The sequence below is a fragment of the Cygnus olor genome, chromosome 18 (genome assembly GCF_009769625.2).
Source record: "Cygnus olor isolate bCygOlo1 chromosome 18, bCygOlo1.pri.v2, whole genome shotgun sequence".
Taxonomy (NCBI): domain Eukaryota; kingdom Metazoa; phylum Chordata; class Aves; order Anseriformes; family Anatidae; genus Cygnus; species Cygnus olor.
Window position 1 is genome coordinate 9636070 of NC_049186.1, and position 23508 is coordinate 9659577.

A 23508-nucleotide genomic window follows, 5' to 3' on the forward strand; every position below is an offset into this window, starting at 1 on the left:
TTGCTTTTGCTTGGCTCTGGCCACAATCCGCATCCCGTGGGATGTCAGCGTGTGCCTGCGCACTTTGTTGGTTAGCAGCAGAGCGCTGAATGCAGCCTCACCTGAGTACCATGTGCAGTTTTGGGCACCACAGTATAAGAAGAACATAAAACTACTAGAAAGTGTCCAAAGCAGGGCTACAAAGATGGTGAAGGGTCTAGAGTAGAAGACACATGAGGAGTAGCTGAGGTCACTTGGTTTGTTTGTCCCAGAGAAGAGGAGGCTGAGGGGAGGCCTCATGGCAGCCTGCAGCTCCCTCACGAGGGGAGCGGAGGGGCAGGTGCTGAGCTCTGCTCTCTGGGGACAGCAACAGGACCCGAGGGAATGGCATGGAGCTGAGACAGGGGAGGGTCAGACTGGGTGTTCGGGAAAGGTTCTTCACCCAGAGGGCAGTCAGGCACTGGGACAGGCTCACCCTGGAAGTGGTCAAAGCACCGAGCCTGTCAGAGTTCAAGAAACGTTTGGACAACGCTCTCAGACACACGGTCTGATTTTTGGGTGGTCCTGTGTGGAGCTAGGCTTTGGACTTGTTGATCCATGTAGGTCCCTTCCAATTCAGGATATTCTGTGATTCGTCTACATGCAGACTTACAGGTGCTCGATGGTCACTGGGACTAGTTAGGGAAATGTGGACTTTGCTCCAAAACGAGCAATTTAAACAGAAACCAAGCAGGCCTGGCTTGAGCAAACAGGCGGGCTTGCACAGCCCTGTGAGCAGCATGAGCTACAGCAACCTGAGCTTATGCAGCTGCAGGAGTCACCCAGCACCTCCTCTGCACCCTCACACATGGTTTTCCTCTCAGAAAAGTGAATGCACTCTGCCCTAACATTAAAGATTAAAAGCAGCTACATCTCATCACAGCCAGAAGATTTATTGGGAGCCGATGTCAAAAATGATGGCTTATTGGGGAATAAACTAGAATGCTGGCACTGCGTATTTTCAAGGCATATAAATCACAACTTGCGTGGGAATAATCCACCTTTCAGTGGAAATGAAGAGAGGGGTGAGGTTTAGGGATTTCTGAGATAATTCAAATAAAAATGCTGGACAGAGCCTGCAGAGCACTGTGGTACAGATTGCCCAGGGCTTGAAAGCATCCTGGTAGAGCCAAGATATTTATCAAGTACAGCCCTCGGGACTGGAGTCTGGCAACACAGCCAAGTGGGGCTAATCTTTTGGTTGAAATACTGCTGCAAATAATCTGCAGATAATAATAATTTCATTTTTCCCCCTACAAAGGGAATTGGCCAGAGGCTCAGGGATGAAGTGGCGTGAAAACAAGAGAAAGGGAGGAGGTTGGCACATGACCAGAGCTGCTCTGACCTGCACCAGCGATGGGCACCAGGTCAGGAATGTTGACAGCGTCGCGACCTCTTCATGTTTGCTCTGGGTTCACCTTCGTGGCACAGTCCAGCAGAGCTGACTGCCTAAAGGTTCTTCCATGTGCCACCAAAAAGAGCTGGGGACACGGCTGTCAGATGACCCTGCACCACACTGCCCCAAATCAATGTGGTCTGCAGGTCTGGCACACATCTGCAGCCCCAGGGGAGGACTGGGTGATGGGCAGTCCCATGCCATCAGGAACAACCTCTCCAGTCCTTTAAAATTGTTGCATCATGGTTTGCAATCAAAGGCACACAGAGTGATTAAGGGCAGCCATCGCCTGCCCTTTATAACCACTACCCACTGAGGTCCTCATGATCCAAAATGCCAGGTATATAAAACCTTACACAAAAAGAAAGCAAAGAGGCAGATCTTCCCTTTCTATAAGGTACTGTATCCATGGGAACAGGATGCAGTTTGATAGCCACAAAATAGTGACAGACAGGAGACCTGCGGTGCAGGGGCAGAGGTCAGCAGAGCACCCTGACCACAGCGGGGCACAGGTGGCATCTGCTGGGCACCCAGGGTGCTGGGGATACCCTCCTCTGCACCCCACATCACAACTTTATCATATACAGGAGAGCTGTGGTGCAGACAGAAAAGTTAAAGAGCTGCTGTGGTCCTCAGAGAAAGGAGAGATGGTGGAACAAAGGCGGCCTGGGCAGCAAGCTATGCTGCAGAGGGGTACAGAAAAGCCCAGCAGGAGGCCCTGGAACTGCAAAAGCGGGGAGGAAAACACTGCTGCTTCTAGTCAGGCATGATGTCAGACTTCTATCTCATTTTATTTTTTTATTCTGAAATAAATACATCTCATAAGGAAAGAAGAAAGGAAAAAAATACTCTCAATTACTTCTTCTTCCCTTATTAGTGGAGGGCTACTGACCTGGGTGGCTGTTTGCCTGCTCACACAGCTCTCCCACCACGCACGCACCGGTTCTGCAACATTAACAAGCTAACAGCAGGGAGGAACGAGGCTATTTAATTTCTTAGCATACCTTGAACAGCCCATGGGGCTAACTCATGTTTGGGAAAATGAATACACAATGCTGACAAATAGCATTTATAAGGCAGAACAAGGGCTCACAAGCAGGGCTCTCTGCACTGGAAACCACCAACCTGCACACAGCATGCCCAGGTCAGCTCCTCACCCTGCACAGTGACACTTGGCTGAAACCCACCCTAACACAGTCTCTTTGGGGCTGGTCAGTGTGGATGTAAGGGCTCAGGTCCCCAGCCCTGCTTCTGTGGAGACAGCAGCAAGGTTTGACTAGAGTTCACTCTCCCTGGGCCTGCTACAGCAGCAGCTTCATGCATCAGAGCAGGGCTCGGTTGCTCCAAAACTTGCCCAAACCTCCCCACCCCACAGCAACAGCTTCACAAGCATCCAGCCCAGCAGCATGCCCAGTCTGCACCCCTGCAGATTTGGGGTTCCTTCCTCACCTTAACCTCCCCAGTGGCTCTCCATGTCCACTGGCAGTACAGGTGCAAGAGAACAGCCCTGGAGGGCATTTCAGCCACATCTTTATATATCTACATAGATACTTCTTCCACTGCACAGAAAGGAGCTCTGGAGCTATCAGCTGCTAGAGCAGCAAATGAAGCAGAGCATGCCCCAGCACAGCCCCGTTATTCCCAGCTGCTTAATTATTGCTCACAACTGGTCTCTAATGATCCTCTCGTATCCTCGCCTCACAATTCAATGAGGTTTTTTAGGCCTCTCCTAACTAACAGCAGCCTGAGCTGCTCACTGCAGGGCCCTATTCCCCCCAGGGTGCGGGGACACGTCTGTGACAAGGGGCAAGACGCAGAGCCTGTGTGCTGGGAGAGGGGAGCTTCCATTGCCCAGGAGATACCAGCCAGAAAATGCCTCCTGGGATGTCCTCGCTGGGGTTACACAGAGGGGCTGTGACTGAAAACAAACCCAAACATGTAATCCTGGGATTCTCTGATTCCAGGAAGAAGCTCCTAGGCTCTGCTAAACCCTCTGGGGCCTTGAGGAACGCGTGAAGTTCTTCCGTGCCTTCTGTTTGTGCAGGCAGATGCTTAAAGTGAGTAATTCTGTATTTAATCACTACAAAGGAAAGCTCCACAGAGGGACAGGGATGTCCCAGGATGCTGGGTAGGATTAACTGCACTGAGCATCCCCGCATGGGGAGGGAGCTGGCTGGGACAGCCCACGTGCCCCTGGGCAGCAGCAGTGTAATTCTGCATCTATGCAGTCCCAAAGGTCTCCCTTCCAAGAAGATGAGCTGAGAATATAAGGGGCCCATCAAGAGGAAAATGCAAAGGCAGCAACCTTTGAGGCACCATCAAGCAGTAACACCAAGTCCAGCAAACTAGACTGAAACTGTCCTTCCTACAGGGACTGCAAAGCCACCGGATCAGCTGTCACAAGGCCAAAGGTGTTCAAGGTCACATTTTGGGACCAACTCACCACTTTAGCCAAGTTTGCCTGGATGGATGGGCCCTGGGGCCGCAAAGGAGCTGCAGGTTTCATACAAAAAGCAGCTGCAAGGGGCAGTGTCCAGACAAGGCTGCAGTGGGGGCTGCTCCAGAGGCGTGGGGATATGTTGTGCTTCCACGCTTGGCCCTTCCTGGCAGCTAACCCCTCACAGCATGGTCATGGCGTGGTTTTAGTATGAGAACATGGGCACTTGGGGGAAGTACAAAGAGTAGGGGTAAGTGTAACTGTGTTCACAGAAAGCTGCCCTGGTTTTATAACTTAGCAAATCAGGAGTAAAAGATGCTAGATGACTTTACTTGCTTATCTGAGGGCAGTGGAGAGGACATTGTCTTGTTCGAGGGCTGGCTGGATATACTCTTACAGCGAGGTCCCCAGGACGGGTGTCAGCATCAGTGCAGATAGCAGCTCCTGCTCAAGACTTGGATCCGACTTTGGAGTAGTTCATGAATAACAACTAATAATAAAGCAATGCAAACATTCATTAAACATTATGCTACAAATGAGGTCAAAACTGCGTATATTCTATTTGTTTTAATTACAGTAAGACAAAACCAGCTCAAATATACCAAGAATCCCCAGAGGGTTTTGTTTTGCACAACGGAAATGTTCAGAAAGGCTCAAAATAACAAAACCAGAACTCAAGGTTGGAGGAAGCTCCTTCTGCGAGGCAATGAGCTTGCAGCTGGCACAGAGCACGAGAGGGAGCACCATGCTGTCATCCCCTGCCCTGTCCTATGGATGCTCTCAGCCTGGCAGCGGTCAGTCTTCTAAGACCAAAGTGCATCATATGACAGCTTAAAACTTAAACCTCAAAATAAGTTTCATACGCGCACACATACACACAAAAAAAGCAGCTAAAATTGCATTTTTCTGCAAAAATAAAACATGGACCAACTACTTTGCTATTGTGGACTAGTGCCATTAATTTCAGCTGTGTCACTTCACACCAGTTTGGAGTCTTGCCTTTCACTGAAATAACTTGCAGGGCCTTGCTCAGATGGCTGTGATTTTCCTAAATCCTGTGCCTAATGTTTCCTATGGGAAGGTTTTAGGTAGTTTTCCACTCAACCCTGCACTGAAATCCTCCCAGTCACTCTTCAGACCTCATCAATAGGATGGTGGAGGAGACCTGGATGCCTGAGCCACCCCAGCAGCACGGGCACCCATTGCTGCAGTGTCTCCAGTTCCACATGGGATGGGGAAGTGACACTTTGCAAATGGCCACCAAGAAAACCCAACCTGCTTGCGTCTGAGCCTGCTGAGGTATAGTCGAGAAAGATGGCTATTTCCCATTGCAGCCTGGTTAAAAGTGATATCCAACGAGAGGTATCAACCAGTAAACATCGAATCAAGACAAAATTCTTATTTTTCTAATGATGACCATGTCTTGGAAATTTACACAGATCTTTTAGGCCTGCTGGTGCTGAGGCCAGTGAATCTACAATTAAATGACAGCCAAATGCACAAACTTTGGCAGCCTACCTAAACCAAAAAAATACACTTGTTTTTTTCCTAGTTCTACTTTGTATTCTTTTTTCTGCTCTGGAGTCCAGCCCTGGATTTGTCCCTCAGGCAGAACTGCTGTTTGCTCAGCGGGAAGAGCTGGAAGAAGAGGGCTTCGGAGACATTTCAGTTATGTAGGGAAGAATAAATAATAAAAAAAAAGAGACCAACAAAGAAAAGAAAATATCCCAATTCCCTAAGTTACATTATTGGTTATATAACCAATCTCTATGGTTATATTTACACTCCTATAAATAGAGAATTGCCCTGAAAGAGAGGCCTAAAAATGATGAGTGGAGTCAGGACAGTGACCATCGGCTGGTGGGCCCGGGGAGGCACAGGGGAGGTGACACTCAGCACGGGGACGAGGACATCTGGTCGTAGTCGGGGCACTTGAGTAGAGCTGGGTAGCTGCTGTTCATCTGCAGGGATGCCTCGCTGGAGATGTCCGATGGGCTGCGTCCCCGTGCCCACGCGTCCGGGTGCAAGAACTGCCCCGAGTAGTCGGAGCAGTTGCTCAGGCGGGGCCGGTAGAAGCCAGGGTGAGGCCGGTAAATGTCCTCGGCGGTGTATCGCTTCATGAACAGGTACACGGACATCACCCCAGCGCTCTGGAGGGGAGAGAAGAAAAATAAATGGCTCTCTTTGCCCTGCTGATGGCTCGCAAGTGCTCATGAGGAAAGTTGCTTCCCTGCAGTACACATGGAGGCCCAAGCCCCTCTCTGGCTCCTCTGTTTTCATGCTCTGCATCAAATCATGATCAGTTGTCCCCTCGCTGCTCCAGGCATGTGCCCCATTATATGTACCTCCCACCATACTATATATTACCCCCATAATCTACCCTTAACACCTCTCCCAGTCCTTTTTCTGCTCCCAGCCTGTGCCCACACTGACACACAATGGCTGAGAACAGACAATGCTCATTACAGGGATGTCCCGGAGCCGCCGGTACCTCCGTGAGAAGGAAGGAGATGGCAGAGAACGCGAACGACCAGCCGTATTTGTAATTGAAGAATGTTTCTGAGTCCTTGGTCCTGTTGAGCATCTCGTCGTTAATGCTGGATATGTAGAGGACTAGCCCCACCACCAGGGACAGACCTGGGGAGAAAGCAAGGAGAAAGGCAGTGAGAAACGCTTCGGGGACTGAAGCTGGTGAAGCAGCAGCTGTCTTTAGGAGCAGAGTGGCAGGTGAAAATGTAAAACTGTGGAAGGGTGCTTGAAATAACCGGGAAAGGAGGCTGCTTTCCTGCAGAGCTCACCCAGGGCACTTCTCCCATGTCAGTCAGAGCGTTACGTGCTCAAGCTTGTCCTCCCGCACTCCCTGTGCACACCCAGGAGCTGGCTTCAGAGCTCAGCTGTCACAGCTATTTGTTCAACACTTGCATAATCCCATAAATAAAACACCCTCTTGGCTCATGCAGAAATGTCCCGGCTGAGGAGTTTGAAGTTTCTGTGACCACGTCGCCACCAGCTGGAGAGCATCCTTGTACCCAAGGATTTTCCAAGGAGCACCTTGCTCAGCAGTACTCACCCGACAGGATGAAGAATATCCCCGACACGAAGGCAAGGATGGTCCTGTGCGGGCGGACGTGGCCGATGTTGCTCAGGATGAAGCCGATGAACATGAAGAAGAGGCTGACCAGAGGGAAGGGGGTGGCAGAGCGGATCATCTCTGGTGGGAGAGGAGCAGAGGACAGGTTAGGGCCCCGGGGTCCTGCCTCGCTGCCAGGTGGATGTGGGTGCGTGCGTGGGTGGATGGAGTGTGTTCAGCAATGGCACAAAGGGGTTTACTGGGAGATAACTGCCCTTTGATGTCTTACGGGACACAAAGACCCCACAGAATCACTTACTCAGGACATTGACTGTGGATTCGGATGTCAGCTGGATGTTCATGGGCATGACGTATTCTATAGTGAAGCACCGGCCACGCTCCTCACCTGCAGCAAACAGGGACCGAGTCAGGCCTGCAGTCCGCATATCTGCTTGTTTTCGGAGGGGGAGGGAGTGCCTTTAAGATTAATTTCAGCGCATGCAAGAACATAATCTCGCTGTTTAGTGCTGCTTCTATCTTGGATGTTCGTGTGGCACACCGAACAGCATGGTGAGTAAAATCCTTCCTCTCACACTGCCCTGTCCAGTGAGCTCAGGATGAATTTGTTCATCTGAGAGCTCCAAACCTCACTGTGGTTTCTGGGATTTCCTTGGATCTTATGGGGGATCTGCTTGGGGAGAGGAAGGATTCCCTTGTGCCTAAAAATGTGAGCTGTGAGGCCAAAGGGTTTGGAGTCAGCCCAGGGGAGCCCTCAGAGCGCCTCCCTCCTCCCAGCTTCCCAAAGCAGCAGCTGCAACCCCACGACATTTTGGCTCTGTCAGCCTGAAACTCCCATTCACTGTGTTTTGTCCACCTCCATCCCCTCAGCCAAACCGTTTCATCAAAACCAGCACGAGCGGAGGAGACGTTTCAGCTGACCTGAATCCCAATGTCGCAGGGACAAAGAGGAGGTTTGAGCGGCTGCCCAGGCTCTGGGATGGACGGAGGGAATGAGGGGTTGCGGGGCTGCTGCCTCGTGGGCAGCAGGGTCCTGCACTGCAGCAACAAATCATCCCAATGCCTGCATGCAATGAACAGCAAATTTATCCATCCAGCTGCTCCAGCCAGCCATGGGGTGACCACAGCACTTGCAGGAGCTGTGCCTGACTTTGGAAGTAAAACAGGCACAAACCTCTCCAAAGCCAGCTTCCCCCAGCCCTTCCCCATGACAAGCAGCAAACGCTGCCCTAGCAGGGCACATTTTGGGGCAGGAGGCCATACCTGCCAGGAAGCAGACCCTCCAGAGCCCTGCATGCAGCGACAGCTTGATTTCGGCCGTCTGGTTCTGGGGCTGGACGATGCCTTCCTCCAGGTAGAGCCAGTAGTCGGTGCTGACGGAGATGCCCAGGAGGCCAAGGCCACAGACGGCAAACACGCTGCTGAGCAGGGTCAGCGCCTTCCTGCCGCACGCGCTCATCCCCAAAAGCATGGAGGGGGGAACACCGCGGGAAGAGGGGCTGGGGTCGCTGGCGTCCGCCGCTTCTGTGGGAAAACAGAAGTGTCAAAAGCTTTGTCCTCTGCCCTTGACGTAGGTGGAGCTGAAATAAGCCATTGAACAAATCACAGGGGGCTCTGATGGATGGGGGATGAGTGAACTGCATCCCACCTGTGGCTGCTCCCTGCCCTTGTAGCCTGGTAGGTTTGTGGAGCAGGGGGCTGGCTGCGAGCAGCCAGCAGCAGTGGTTGGGTCATGGTAGGTGGCTGCTCAGCCACAGCCCCCCTGCTCCTCACCCTGGGTTTAGCCAAACCCAGCATCTGAGAGCTCCTGCAACAGGGGCAGCGTGAGCTAGAGCGCCTTGGCACAGGAGCTGCTGGGGCTCGAGGGCAGTGCGTTAACACATCAGCAAGAAAACTGCCCGACTGACACACTCCTGCACAGCTCCGGTCACCACCATGTCCCCACAATATTGCCATTTTTCCTCTTCTAGGGTAAAAAGCCACAAGTGCTGGTGTCAGCTGGGCACAGGCTGAACAGGTGCAAGTGGAGCTGGTGCTTCAGGGGGAGATGGGGCCAAGGAGCTGCAGCTGGGCTCTGGGCAAGCACGAAGGAAGCAGAAAACCTTCCCTCACTCCCTACTTTGCTCATGGGTGTAATATTCCTTTTTTCTTTCATTTTCACTAATTTGTGGAAGTTAGCAGTTCTCACAGTGCCTTGCAGGCTGACAAAGCATCACCAGAAATTGGACTTCGGATGCGGCAGAGAAGTACAATTAATAATGGGGGATGCAAGGGGAAAAGACATCCTAATGAAAGACTAGAGGAATAAGAGCAAGAAGGAAAGGATGCATGAGAGAGATGGTGTTCTGGGGAGGGGAACAAGGCAGATAGTGCTGTTGACTGCTTTTATAAAGATGACATGAATCACAGGTAAACGTGGGTTGTGTTTATTTTCTAAGGCACATCTTGTTGTTGTTCAGCGCTGCAGACAATAAGGAAAAAAAGTCTGGCTGGACAACAAAGCCACCAAACCTAACACAGCAGCGACAAGCCACATCGTCCTTAGGCAGATTCTTTTAAAAATGGCACAGGCTTTGTTCCCGCTGCGGGAAGTTTTGTGGGACAAGCGGGAGATGGCTGAGGACAGACCTGGAGCCGAGCACAGATTTCACCCACTGCACCTGATGGCGTGGCAGGGAAGGCAGAGCCCTCCTGACCAAACACAGCACTTGAACAGCCGTTCCCAAATAATGATGGCTAAGTAGCAGAGCTGGGGCATGCTGTGTCGTGCATCTCCCCAGGTGCCAGGTTTTGAGCCCACGCCGGAATAATTCAATGTTGTCTGCATGCACACCCTGTGCTCGGTGCCGCAGCAGGTGCTGGGGATGAAGCTGTTTTGGGGATGAGGCTGGCTTGGAAGGGAGGTCCTACTGCTGTCGCTGTGGCAAAAGGGATGGGAGCCAGAGGGTAGGAGTCAAGATGGCAGCACTTGCTGTGCTGACACACCTGGGTAGGTGAGCAGACTGCATTTTTCTTGCACCTCTGCTGTAAAGGTATTAATACTTACAGTGACTCGCAGAGATGCCAAAAATCCTCACAGCTTGCACTTTCACACTTGAAACCCTCTGAAGATGCTGCTCTGCCATAGGTCCCTCCCAGAAGCCGATGGTGCTCTGACAGCTATTTCGGAGCAGCAGCAAGCCAGGCTTGTTTGGGGAGCTCAGCTCTTGCAGCGCACACCCCTGGGTAGCCCCCATACACATACACCCCTGCAGCTGGTCCTACACACACCCCTGCCTGCACCTCCACCTTGCTGGGCAGGGGCAGGGAGGGAAAAGCAGGGAGTGCTGCTGGGAGGCGCGCAAAGTCTTGGGAGAGCTCGAGAGGGAAGGAGAGAGGCTTTTATTATCCCATACCGCACCGAGGACAAAGCAGACAAGTACATCTCGGTAGGAAGCAGATGTACTTGCACCCTCAAGCGCTGCAGCCGCTCTGACAGTCCTCTCCCATCTGAAATCAAGGATTTGGCTCTTCCTACGTTCACACCGAGCTGCTTCCCAGAAGGTACCGACCTACGGGAAGGGGAGTGCTGTCACTTACAGACAGCCCAAGCAAATGCTCCGGCTCCTGCTCCCGCAAACTCTCCACCTTTGCCTTTGCTAAAGAGGCTCATTTTTAATGTTGTTATTTAACATTTTCTTCAGCCCAAGAAATCCAGGACGTGTCCCAGCAGTGACTGTGGGTATTTGTGTTCTGTCCACAGGCTGGGCATGGCAGCAGATGGGCAAAGCCCTCAGGCAGCTGCTGGTAGAGGTGCAGTGGGGGGGACATGGGGTCCTTTTCAGTCCTATTTACCTTCAGCTCCGTGTCCCTGCCACAATGTCTCTTGCAAGCCAGGCACATGCTGCTGGCTGCATGAGGTGCACGGAGGAGAAGCCCAGAGCTTTTTCTTCTTCTTCTTTTTTTTTTTCCTTCTTTCTTTTTCCTGAGGAATAAGTAGGCAGCAGCTAAAGAAGAAATAGAAGTTTTGGGGCAAGAGAAGCACATCCTGCAAAAGTAGCACCGCACCTCGATAGTCCAGCAGCAACGAGGGTACCCTCGCTGTCAAGGGAATGGGCTGGCATAAAGGTGCAGAAGTTAGGACACCACTGTAGTGCTTTACTGAATAGGAATGTGTCCTTTCCCAGCCCTGCACAGGTCCAACAATATGACCATGCAAAGCGCAGATCCTCTGGCTCAACTGTTCTCCTCCCTAACTTGCGACCATATTTTCTAGTTGCCGCATCAAAATGAACAGTGTTTACTACAGGATGCCTCATCCCTCTTGGCATTTCGGTGCCAAAATGGTAAAAGGAGCTGGAATCTATTCTTGGCTCATGTATCATTAACAAAGGTCCTTACTGCACTTTTTTGTTGTTGTTAATAAGGCACCAAAAATAAAAGTAGGGAGTATGTGAAAGTCCAAATAAAACCGTTCAGAGGGAAATAGATATATACGTGACTCCTTTGCTGTCTAACAACACCAGGGATTAGGAAATAGACTGGTTTGGCATCATTTATATTGGTCATTGGGGTGACGCTAGCAGCAGGAAGAGGGCTCAGGCAGCAGAATCACGCCTCTCAATTGCCTCATTTCTTTTCACTCTCACACTTCAATTTCCATGTAATCACGGGTTCATTAGAGAGCAATACTTATTACTGCCGAGCTGGCAAATAAAATCAAGGCTGATGAAGAGGGGGCCGGGGAGGCAGGGACGGTGCCCCCAGCACAACACTTTCCCCCGTCCAGCGCTGCTGGAATTAGCTGGGCCCCAAGAAAAAGATTTTTCAAGGACACAAAGAGAAGCTGGCTTGGTTTTCAGCAGGGATTTAGTTCCCGGTAACCTTTACAAACTGTGCAATGCTCCATACAGATGAAAAGGTGATGCTGTTCGGCTTCCAACAGTATCTGTATTTTAAATTTAAATGAATATCACCACCAAGATTTCCAAGAAGTAGGACCTTAGAACAGTTCCTGCTCCTTCAACCACACTGTGCCTGCTTGTAGTAGCCCAGGAAATGTTAAAGGCAGCCTGCAGTGTAGCCTGCAGGCCTCATAATGAATTTATTTTTGTCTTGGAGCCATAGCTTCTGATGAGATGCCCCTTGCTGGGACTGAGCCCTGCGGAAACCCAAGTGAATGTTGGCTTTGCAGCCACCCAGGTCCAGCAGTGACCTGGAGTCCTGCTCCATGGTCATAAGTAGAAAACATTGTCCTGCTCCTGATTTCTGAGCCCAGCCCTCACTGATCCAACTCAGAGCAACAGGCCGCTGTCCTGGACTACGTGGAGGGGCTGGGAAAAGTAAATATCACCACTGAGCTGCCCAGGCTGGAGGAGCTGTATCAATACCTCTCTGCTGGCAAGTTCAGTGTAGCACAGCGCTCCCTCCTTGCCTGGGCGAGGGGAGAAAGAGCAGGGCTGGGCCAGGCCAACCAGGCAGCTATTGATTTCCAGGAGGCTAGAGCACCATTTCTAATTCCCTGACATTTGCGGCACGGGGAAGCACAGCCCAGGTTATTGGAGGGAAGGCTCGGTTTGTGGCGGGGTGCTGGGATCCAGCATGAGCCTGTTCCTCCAACAGCCCTGCTGCAAGCCAGAGACAGAGGCAGCTCAGAGGTTAAGCCATGGATCTGGAGCAGTGGGAGAGGAGAACACAAAGGAGGAGGAATGAAACCTAGAGAAAGGGGGATAGGAAACCCACTGAGTGCGTGAGAGATGTACAAAGAGCGCTGGGGAATGGCACAAGAGGAGAGCGAGCTGCGGCGGGGCTGAACTGAAAAGAGCAGCGCCCACCAAGCTGTGACGAGAAAACTGGGCTGGCTAAAAATAAAGGGCCTTCAAGTAGCACGATCTGCTCCTCAGGATGCAGCACAGGCCACGGTGGGGGCAAGAACAAATAGGTCAAGGAGAGGGGCTCTCTCCAACCCCACTGCTCACAGCTGTGAACATGGGGGCAGCCAAGCACTGGTGGTCACCAGCCCCCAGGCTGCTCAGCACCATGCTGCTCCCTCTGGGCAAATGCCCCAAAGCCTCACCTGGTCATTTGTAACCCTAATGCAGTAGGAAGGTGGTGGTGCAACCACGTAGTAGTGTCCGCTGAGCTCGCAGGGCACGTGGCCCCCTGCTGGTGCTCTGCTCGAGCCCGGCCACAGCACAGATCTCACGACACGTCTTATATAGGAGGGCATAAATATATAAGGCAGCTTTACAGAGCTGCATTAGTGTCACAAAGAAATGTGTCGGCTCGGTTTCTGAGAAAGAAATCGCATATTGGAAAAAATAAGTACAGAAATAAATCTTTTAGATGTGGAGGAGGTTTAGCCCGATATTAAGAAATGAAGCAGTCCAGCTCATGGCAGTGTGAACAAACGCTACTAACTGCTCCATCCAGCAGCCATAAACTTCAAAAGAATCAATACCGGACTTGAAAGCTTCCCTTGGCTGCAAACAGCGGCACTGCGCTGCCAGCCCGGCACGGTGCATAGCCATTACGGCGGGGTAGTAACACAAGCATTGACTCAATCAAGCACGCTGGGCTCACAGGCTCTTAAGAGAGTTGTTTGTTTGTTAAAAAAAAAAAAAAAAAAAAAAAAGGAAGGCTGGTTATGAGTTAAAGTCTAGCTTAAGCCACACCAATGATAATCCTATCAATTTTTTGCTTGTCAAAAGACACAAGGAACACCTGAAAAACAATTAGGATTAAAATGTGCGACTGCCATACACTGTTAATGGTCACCAGTGACAAATTTTATGACGGGGTTGCTTAGGATTTGTCTTTTAACTGCCCTTTCTGCGTGGACCAGATTTGCAGCCGAGTCCACCTTCAGCTTGAGAACCAAAGACAAGGAGATAAAATGATATTCCCAAGGTCACAGGAGCAGCAGCTGAGATTTACCTCCCAGCCCCAGACCTCTAACCAGATGCTTTCCCGAAACGGCCGCCTCCGCCGTGCCCGCGCCGCCACGCTCGCTGAAGCACTGGCTGTGTTCCAGCTCATTCACACTAATGGCTTTGGATGATGCCAGCGACTTCCAACAAATAAAACCATCAACTGAACGGCCCCCCCCGGTCCCAGATCCCACGCCGCCAGCACAGCCCGTCTGCACACACTCATTCACTCAGTCTTACAGGACACACAAATATCCCCCCAAACCTCCCACCGAGCATCTCCTCCCTGCTAGCAGCGGCACCCACGTGCCTTGTTTCTCCTCAGCATTTTACAGCTCTTACCTCTTAATACCAGCTGAAGCAACGTTGTCACAAGTGGAAAATCAGTGATGTTTGCTTCCGAGCTCAGCAGCTCAGGTGCTGGCAGAGCAGGAGGGGAGCTCGCAGCGAGGAGGGGGCCCCGGCTGGTGCTTTGGCAGCAGGGTGCTCAAGAGCAGCTGGACACAGTGAGGCTTTGGCGAAGGTCTGGGGCCACGGGAGAGGCTCTCTCTGCCCCAGACTGACTCACATAAGGGTGGCACAAGGCTGGGACACGGAGACAGGCAGATGGCAGACAGGTCTTGCAGCTCTGACCCTGTGGTTTTGGAGGAAAGCAGCACATGAAATGCGTTTCTCAGGAGGGAAATAGGAGGTGAAGCACGGAGCTTGGAATATTGCCCATGCACCCAACTCCTGTTCTTGAGGAACAAACTATATATATATACACATTCAGAGTTTCCATCAGTAGCAATAGCCGACACCTTTCCTTACTGGACCCTTCCCAACACCCTTTCACCCCCTGCATATGAGAGCTGGCACCCATTAGTCACCCACTGCACTGTGTCAATGATCCCCATCAGGGACACGACCCAAACCACTGGCTTCAATCCTCTACAAAGAGCTACAAAGGAAGAATAAAAGGGGGGATATTTAGCGCTGCAAAGCAGATCAGCTGGGGACTTTGCTATAAGATGAGCAGAAATCTCATTGCAGTGTCATGTGGAGCTGTGCTTGCCCATTAACTTCTGCATGCTGTAAATCACAGGTTGCAATTGATGCAACCTGATGATCCCGTGACCCTCTTCTGGCTTCAGCTTAGTGCTTCCCTCAGCTCACCTTGGCTGGCACAGACGGAGCCTGAGGAAAGGCAGCAGCACAGATAAATGATGGCAACATGATCTCCTGTGTACGTGGCCGCTGGGGCAGAGCAGCTGGCTCAGCTGCGGACATCCAGCTCACTGCGGGACTGGGGTGAAATATTGAATCTCTAACAGTTGGTTTGTGTTCACTTCCACTTGTCATTTAGGATGGTATGAAGTCCTGTAACAGTCTTGTGTATTAAAAAGAGGTGAAGAAATCTCTTCCTTGCATATGACAGCTTTTCAATGTCTCTGTGTCCTTCCAGCAGCAAGGCTGCTGAAGAGCTCGGGCACCTTTTCCATAAGATATTCATGTTTTAAACTGAGGTGGGTATGGACAGAGAGCATGTACCACTGTAAGGCTTTCCCTCTGCCCTTCAGACACCATGAGTTATGAACACGACTGCAGGAAGCTTGCCTGGGCTGGGAGCTTTTACTGCTGCAGGACATCTGAGGACAAGCCCCAGGTACGAGCCCAGGTTCCACCCGCCGCTGAGCAGAGCGGGGCCAGCACCCCCGTTTCCTTCTTCTCCCCTTAATGGCAGTGCATGATAGCTTGAGCTAAATTAAGCAGCACTGGGAGGAAAAAATAGCATCAGGAGCAAACTGAAACTCTTCTGCCTCCCCCGTGCCTGTGCTGGGAGAGGCGATCCCGGTACCTGCACAGGCAGCTGCGGGAGCTCCCCGACGTGCAGCTCTCCTCCGCAGCGCCCACGGCTCCTGTGGATATTTTCCATATGATAAGTGAGACAAAGCAAGGAATCCCCCGAGCACCATTTTCACCTCTGAGCGAGGAAGGCTGCAAGCAGTGGTATGATACACAGGCTGTGTGTGTGTGTGCTGGCCGCAGAGACCTGCCTGTCCCAGCTTTGCCACAAAGCCTCCGAGTACTGAAACACCCCATGAAGAAAGAGAAGGGCTGCAATATCCACACCGCGGATGAGCATCTTAAGAGCTGAAAGGCCATTAGCAGCTGTCATTAAACCCGGTTACCAAATGCTGAGGACTTCAGGACCCAGTTTCTGAGACACTGGGAGTGTTGTATGGGCGCACAAGTCCTCATGTTCAGCCACGGAGCTGCTGCAGAAGTTTGGTCCAGTCTTCACACAGGGAAGGTCTTTGCCTTACGTGGCTTGTTGGGCTTAATAGTGAGGTTCTGTGATAATGAAGAACATAATAATCACTTACACCACATCTGGGGGTGTTAAACTTTCTAATGCCCTGATTTTAGCAAAGATTCATTGCCAGTGCCAGGCTGTAACTGAACACCCCAGCGGAGAGGCTAGAGAAAACCACGCAGGACACAGCAGCCTGCGCCCAGGCAGCGGCGGTGGGGCTGGAGGAGCACGGCTGGGGGGGCCCAGCCCAGCCTGGGGATGACATCTGCGGGAGCAGCTGGGGGAGAGGCTCAGTGTCACCCCTCCACGGCCAGCACCTATAGCAGGTGAAACATGGTCTGAGTGCATGGAGATGGTCTTCACCTGCGCCCTGCTCCTGTCCACATGCTCCCTCCGTAACATCGCCACTTGCTCCTGCAGCACCTCTCGTCCACCTCTGCATGATCTGATGTTTCCGCTCCATTTGGTCCGGAGGGTGTTTTGCAGTTTACTGCAGGACAGTTGGCACACATGACAGTGACCTGGAGAAGCCGCTTTCTTCTTCAGCCATCCTCGTTTCAGTTGGAAAAAGGGCAATTTTGTGTGGCTTTGCTTCCTGCCTATAGCCCACCATTTCCGTACTGCAGGAGGGAATGTTGCTTCCAAGCAACAGCTCCAGCATCAGGACGATTTAGTGCAACTTTCCAAATCACCCAGTTTCCTAGGTCAGGTTTGCTGCCTTGCTTCTTCCAGGGTCTCCCAACGTAGCTGGGAGAGAGGACCATTTTCTATCAAACATCAGGTCAGTGCTGCTCTGAACATCCCTCTGAAAGCCACCACTGCTGAGCTGCCACAGCAGCAGGAACCAGGGATAAGAGCAGGACCAAGGATGGCACAAAACGAAAGCAAAGATGCTGCTCAGGTTGGGCATTTTGGCCATGCTGAGGGCAAAGCTTCTGCATGGGACACAGCACCTGTTGAGTGACTTTGTCCTGGGAACAGGAACACTGGAAAACTCCTCTGTCTGCACGTGTCTAAGCAATGGGTGGTGATTTTGCATTTTTCCCTCTTTACTAATTCTCCACTAGGTGAAGCTTCATCTCCTCTTAATCCACGGCACACCAGTGGGAACGTCTCACCTAGTCCTGACGTTACACTGCCAGCCTCTGTTGCTGATTTGGGGTTGTGCCCTCCGCATTTAATAGCTGAACCCGCTCAGAGGCCTCCCTCCCTTCTCCACCCAACTTCCTGACTGCCACCAGGCAGGAGGCCTCTACCTGCTGTGCTCCCAGCTCTGCCATCCCTGATCCCCGCTGGCTGTTCCCCACGGACGGGGACGTCCTCCAGAAGCCCTGGCCCTGCACAGAGTGGGAAAATGGATCACCCGTGAGTTGTCCTGGGTCAGTGCTTGCCATCTGCCGTACTGCTCAAATAACGCCCCCTTGGTGCGGCCCTGAGCACCGCTCCAGCAAGGTTTTCCACTGGTGAGCAGTGATAAATCTGCTTTATAATAAAGGAAAAGCAGCAAGTCCCATCTCCCGAAGGGGCCGGCCACAAACCTCACTCACCTGTAACAGCACATTTTCTGAGCCTGACAATGCATTAGCTTGGCTCTTGGACAAATCCCATGTTCCCAGTAAATATTTTACTGTAAATGTCAGAATTTTGTGGCTGAGCAGCAGTAAAAATTGATGTGACTTTATTCCAAATCATTCCCAGAACACACCTAGAACCCAAACCTCCTTTAATTGCAGCAAGATTAAGACTCGCAGGTAACTTCTGAAACCAGGACCTAGACTCCATCACCTAATTATTTAAAAAATGCCACCCTGAAACCAGGGCTTTAAATCTTTCCAGCTGGCTTATGAAAAAGCTCCCGGTGCTTTCTGTAGCTGTACACTTGCGCAGATCACAGCTTGCTGATACTGTTAAAGCCTCTGTGGGCTTGTGAATTATTTCCTTTTCTTATCTTCTATTCCCTTCCCTCTCCATAACAGAAGCTGAAGCTGCAAATGTTGCAGGACAGATGCTGCCAGATGGGGATTCATTCAGCTCACTGAATATATTCAGCAGCTACAGAAATACAAGAACAGGAGAAGCAAGCACACAGAACCATCCCTGTCCCTGGATGCCACAGGGAACCACCGCACGTCGGCCGAAAGTAGGTGAGACGGCAGCGAGATGGGCTGCTGGGAGCCACCCCCAGCCCTTTGGCTTTTTCTGTGGCTCATGAAGGTTTTGAAACTGCCCCTAAAAGGCAGCAGCACATGAAATTGGTGGGCACATGAGATGGAGACAGGGGGACGGTCTCCTATCAAAGCTGCCTGCTGGGGTCACACCACCGGCACCTGCTGTTACTGCGCAAAACTCAGCTCAAGTACTGCTTTCCAGTGCCCTTGCTGGAGCTGTGCTGCTTCAAGTGACCGCAACGCCCTCGCTGCCCTTCCCAAGGCTTGCCTGCACCATGCAGGCCACCTACCAGCCCGGTGCCCTCTGTCCCAAGGAGGTTGGGGTGTGTGAGGGACAGCGATGGGGACAAGTCAGACCCTTTGGGCTTGGGACACCACCAGGGAGCCTCCTGCTGCTTCGCGCCTGGAAGCCACAGCCCTAAAAGTGCCACAAATCGGGGGCTGATGAAGTTTCACCAAATGCCAAGCAATTAATCAACAGCCAAGCTGCGTGTCAGAAACCCTCTCTGCTCACTGCTCTGGTGGCTGAAATATCACTTTTCATGTGTCACCACCTTTCGCAGGATATGAATAAGTGGTGTGAGGAGAAGTGAAGACTGGCTCCACATCCCCATTCGCTTGTTCATATGGCAACCCATGATCCAGCATTTTTTTTCCCCTCTACTTTACTTCACTTAACAACCAGGTCAGATTTATGTCATGTAGCCTCACGTGAATTCACACTGCCCTCTCCAAGGGGGTTGCTGCACTGGAAACCACTGGCAGCCCGTGACTTCCAGTGGATTTTATATTCCCTGTGAAAAATACACTTCTTTCCCCCAGATCAATGTCCAAAAGTCTCAGGTGAAGCCCGGAGAAGCTCACGGCATCCCCGTGTCCCTGCTCAGCCTGGAAGAGGAACAGCCCTGGATGAAGAGCCTGGGTTTATGGGTTCGTGGTGTGCTAAGTCCACCGTGGGGCTTTCAGACAGGGCTCGTGTGCCACCCAAAGGTCCCATTGCTGCTGGGCCAGAGCCAGGCAGGAGGGTACGCGAGGCTGCGGGCACCTTGTGGGTGCCGGGACCCCCGGCACGGCCCCGCAGCAGGGTCTGAGCCCCCGGGAAGCTCCGGAGGGACGACTCCCACCCCGACGGGGATGGGGAAAATAACGGTACCGATCCCCTACAACCTGCCGCCCCGCACCCGAGCGCCACCCCCAGCCCCCCCAGCCTTCTGCTCGGCATTAAACTTTTTGGCTTTTCCACCCAACGCGGGGAGCCCCAAGGAGGGCACAGGGCTGTGCGCCCCAGTGCCCACCGGGGGCGGCGTGGGAAGGGTCCCCCCGTGTCCCCATGCCCCCTGTGTCCCCATCCCTCCCTTGTCCCCCCATTCCCCTCTCCCGGTGCCCCCATCCCCGGCACTCACCGGCCCCGGGGCTGCTCCGTGCCGTGCCGTGCCGGGAGAGCCCGGGGAGAGGAGGGGAGGGCATCACATGGCGCCGGCGGGGCCAGCCCACCTCCCTCTTTCCCTCCCTCCGTGCCCCCTTTCCCTCCCCTCCTCCCTCCCTCCCTCCCTCCCTCCGTCTCTTCCTCCCGCCATCCCTCCTTCCTTCCCCTCCCTCCCTCTCCATTCCCCCTCCCTCCTTCCCCCGAGCCACCTTCCCTCCATCCCTTCTTCCCGCTTTCCTTCTTTCCACCTCCCTCCCTCCCCTCTGTCCCTCCTTCCCCATCCCTCTCTCCCCTTTCACCCTTTCTCTTTACTTCCCCTTTCCCTGTAATATTTTTTCCCTCACTCCCTTTTTTTCTATCCCCTCTCCCCCTCATCCTTTCCTTTCCCTCCATCCCTTCTCCCTCCTCCCCATCTGTCCCCAGTCCCTCGGCTGGCTCCAGCCCACCATCGGGGACCCAGCATTGCCCCTGCCCCTCCGTGCACCCCTGGACCCCCTCAGCTGTGCCTGGGCTGAGACCAGCAGTATGGGGTGGGCTGCGCTGCCTGGGACACACTCGTCTGGGAGCTGGGGAAGGGAAATCTGGCTGCGGCCTCCAGTGTCACACAAAGCCACATCCGAGGACATGGCAGACATTGGTGGGCAGAAGGCCATCACGCTGGAGAAAGCCAACTTGGCAGGACTCGGGCCGGGGCAGGGAGAAAGCCAGGGCTAAAGGAGAGAAGGACAATGGGGCAGATGCCGCGGGCCCTGGAAACCATCGCCAGACTGAGTGATTCAGCCAGAACACAGAAAATTAATGGCAAAGCCAAGGATAAGGACGCGACTCTGTCAGGGTATCCAGTGATGGGACACTTCCTCGAACCCAGCGGGGAGGACAAGAAGAGGGTCACAGGCCATGCAGGTGCCCCTTGCCATGTAGTGACTGCTGCTGGGTGGGCTGCCACCACAGCACAGGAGGCTCAGGGCCAAGTGACAAATTTGGCCCCAGAGCCCCCCTTGCACAGGGCTTTGGGGAGCTCCTCCAGCCCGTCCTGGCTGTGGCAGCAGCGCAGGGCGGCAGATCCATGGGGTGGCCCCAAGGGAAGGCACCACTGAGGTCTCCCAGCAGGAAAATAACAAAAGCAATTCATTAATGACAAGTCTAATAAATGCAGTCTCTAATAAATACTTGGTCACAGCTTCTGCACGGCTTTGTCCATACATCGCTCTTACCTCAACCACACTTCCCTAGTTCCCAGCACTCTTGCTGCAGCGTGTCACATCTCTGCCCGACATATCCTCAGCTAGCGAAGCATGAATATCCTGATGGAATAATTCAGAATAAAGCGAGATATGAGATGTGGAGGAGGTGTTGGCTAGATAGCTGGTTTGAAGTCAATGGAGCCATGTGCTCTGGCTTGTTGAGCTCTGTTTTGATTTACAGCAATAACAAAAGCTGATGCAGGTGTGTAAGTTTTGATTTTTTCCAGCCATGTGGTGAAGCCTAATATGGCAAATGCCTCTCAGACACCTTTCATTTGCATTTGAGGAGAACTGAAGGCAGCAAATCCACTGGGGATGGCCAGGAAGGACAGAGCGGGCACTCAGCAGCATGTGTCCTGTGCTGGAACAAGGCAGCCGAAGAGGTGATGCCCTCCTGGGGAGGCCCCCACACAGCCCCCCAGGAGGAGGCTTCCTGGGGTGGAGCTAATCAGCAGGGAATTACCACGGAAGTCACACAGCTGCAAGAGGCAGGTTAGACCTGGATGTTCATCATGTTCTGTCAGGGACATTATTTTAATGCAGTAATTGGCTGAAGTTCATCATTTTTCTTTTCTTTTCTTTTCTTTTCTTTTCTTTTCTTTTCTCTCTTTTTTTTTTTTTTTTTATATATATAAAGCGATATAAACAAAACAATGCAACACAAAAGAAAGAAGCAATCAAAACCAAACCCATTTTTCTCCAGAAAGGCAATCTGCTCTATTAGCTTCCTGGGCACTGGGCAGGGTTATTTGAATACAATACAAATAGAAGCTGCAGTGCATGCAGCCAGTGACATAATTAACCATTACAGTGTAAGAGGTCCCCAGCAGCCATGCATATAATCAATTAGAAATACACATTTTGGGCCTCAGTCTCTTTTTCCCCCCCTCTGCTTCAATGCAAACGTATTTAGGCTAAAACACTCAGATGGATTTTCCACTGCTGCTCATCCTGCGCAGCACACGCCGCACTCACACCACGAGCGGTTCCCACCAGGGCACCAAGACCAGGCTGCGAGAGGGCACCCAAACACCTTGCGCAGCCCGAGAAGCACAGCTGAGATCTCCTGCCTCACCAGCAGCCCTCTTTAATTCCTTCCCTGTAAGAGCTATCTCCCAGCTGACTGCAAAAAGCAGCGGAAAGCCCTTCTGTTTTTTTACAGAGCGCACGGCGTGGCAGTCCCAGGCAGGGCGATTGGCACCTTGTGTCCTCTCAGCATCCTCTAAACCTCAGGGCAGGACTTTGCCAAATCCTGCAGCAACAGGATTGTGTTTTTATTTATTTATTAATTATTATTATTATTTGCTTTTACTCTCTCAGCACTGTGGTGAGACGGTGCTACCTCAGCATTTCTGGAACAGATTCTCTTTAACCTCTCCACTGTTTACTATTTCTCGCTTTAATCCTCTCCCTGCCTCCATGCTCCCCTCCACGACAGTGAGGCCCTGCAGCCCCGGGGGCTGGAGGCTTTGTGTTTGGGGTGTGCAGGTGAGGGGATGCAGCACAGCTGTTCCGCTTTTACAGGGCTGAGGCAGGAGCAGCTTTGCCAGGCTGCTGGAGCCACCTTCCCTGGCATGTTCAAAATCAGCCTGGAAACATGCAGCTCCATGGACACCAGAGCTGGCAGTGTTTGGGACAGGCCCGAGGTCCCATTTGTTGGTGAGCCAGGGCCCAGCTGGCAATACACTGGCCAAATGAGCACGGCTGGCTTTGACCCTTCGTTTAGTGCAATGCACAGAGACACCTGCTGTGGTCAGAAACAAGCAGTTCCTCAGGGGCTGTTGGTGTCCCTGTCCTTACACCGGGAGAGAAAGCTCTAGATGGATGTGATGTTAGTTGTGGTGACTGCCCCTGACCACATAGCAGATCACGCTGCCTTGGGAGCATCAGTCTCATAGAGGTCCCATCTCCTCTTGGCTCCAAGTGCTTAATTCCTGCAGGTTCCTCAGAAGACCTCCCTCCCAGCCCTTTCCTTTCTGGCAGGGGTAGCTGTGAAGGACTCAGAACCCTGTCCAACAAAACACCTGTCCTGGCAGCCTGACCGGCACAAAATGGGCCACGAAGTGTTGGGAAGCCTCAGGTTTCCCTCCACTCCCACTCCCTCCGATTTACTCTGCGCTGAATTATTCAGCCCACGTGCTGCCTCACATCTGCTGTGGTGACGGACATCAGCTACCGACCACCGGGCCTTGTGCAGCAGGGTTTAAGCAGCATTTTGGGTGCGGGAAGGAAAAGTCTGTGCCAGCCAAAAATTCCGGCGTTTGCTTGAGGAAAGAGGAAGGCAAGCAGGTAGCTGCAATGAACTGGGAAAGCGATGCTGAAGCTGCTGTGCCTGTGTGGGAGGTGACCGGCACTCCCTGCCAGCTGCCTTGGTGCCTGCTATTTCTGCCGCACTGTAGGCCGCATGGCGGGGCGAGGCCTGTGGAGATGGTGGGGGAGGAGAATGGCAGCCCTGGCTCCTCAGGGAACCCGCTGCCGTTCCTGCTGCAGCTTGAGAAGATTGGGAAATGCTCAAAATGGAGGCTTC

The 23508-nt window shown here is 52.5% G+C and overlaps 1 protein-coding gene across 4 annotated transcripts; it reads right to left on the minus strand.

Annotated features, from left to right (window-relative positions):
* Window positions 1-4386: 4386 nt before the first annotated feature.
* Window positions 4387-21479, minus strand: CACNG5 (calcium voltage-gated channel auxiliary subunit gamma 5). 4 transcript variants are annotated; one of them, XM_040530630.1, is made up of 7 exons: window positions 20952-21479; window positions 14190-14481; window positions 8203-8463; window positions 7241-7327; window positions 6922-7062; window positions 6343-6488; window positions 4387-6001 (listed from the first exon to the last, which is right to left on the minus strand). In XM_040530630.1, the coding sequence occupies exons 3-7, from the start codon at window positions 8408-8410 to the stop codon at window positions 5744-5746; spliced, it is 840 nt and encodes a 279-aa protein (XP_040386564.1). In that variant the 5' UTR covers window positions 8411-8463; window positions 14190-14481; window positions 20952-21479; the 3' UTR covers window positions 4387-5743. The 4 variants fall into 4 exon arrangements, with proteins under 4 accessions (XP_040386564.1, XP_040386560.1, XP_040386561.1 ...); XM_040530626.1 differs by having other exon boundaries at window positions 8203-8519; window positions 20952-21478; XM_040530627.1 differs by lacking the exon at window positions 20952-21479 and adding an exon at window positions 19715-19833 and having other exon boundaries at window positions 8203-8519.
* Window positions 21480-23508: the final 2029 nt, after the last annotated feature.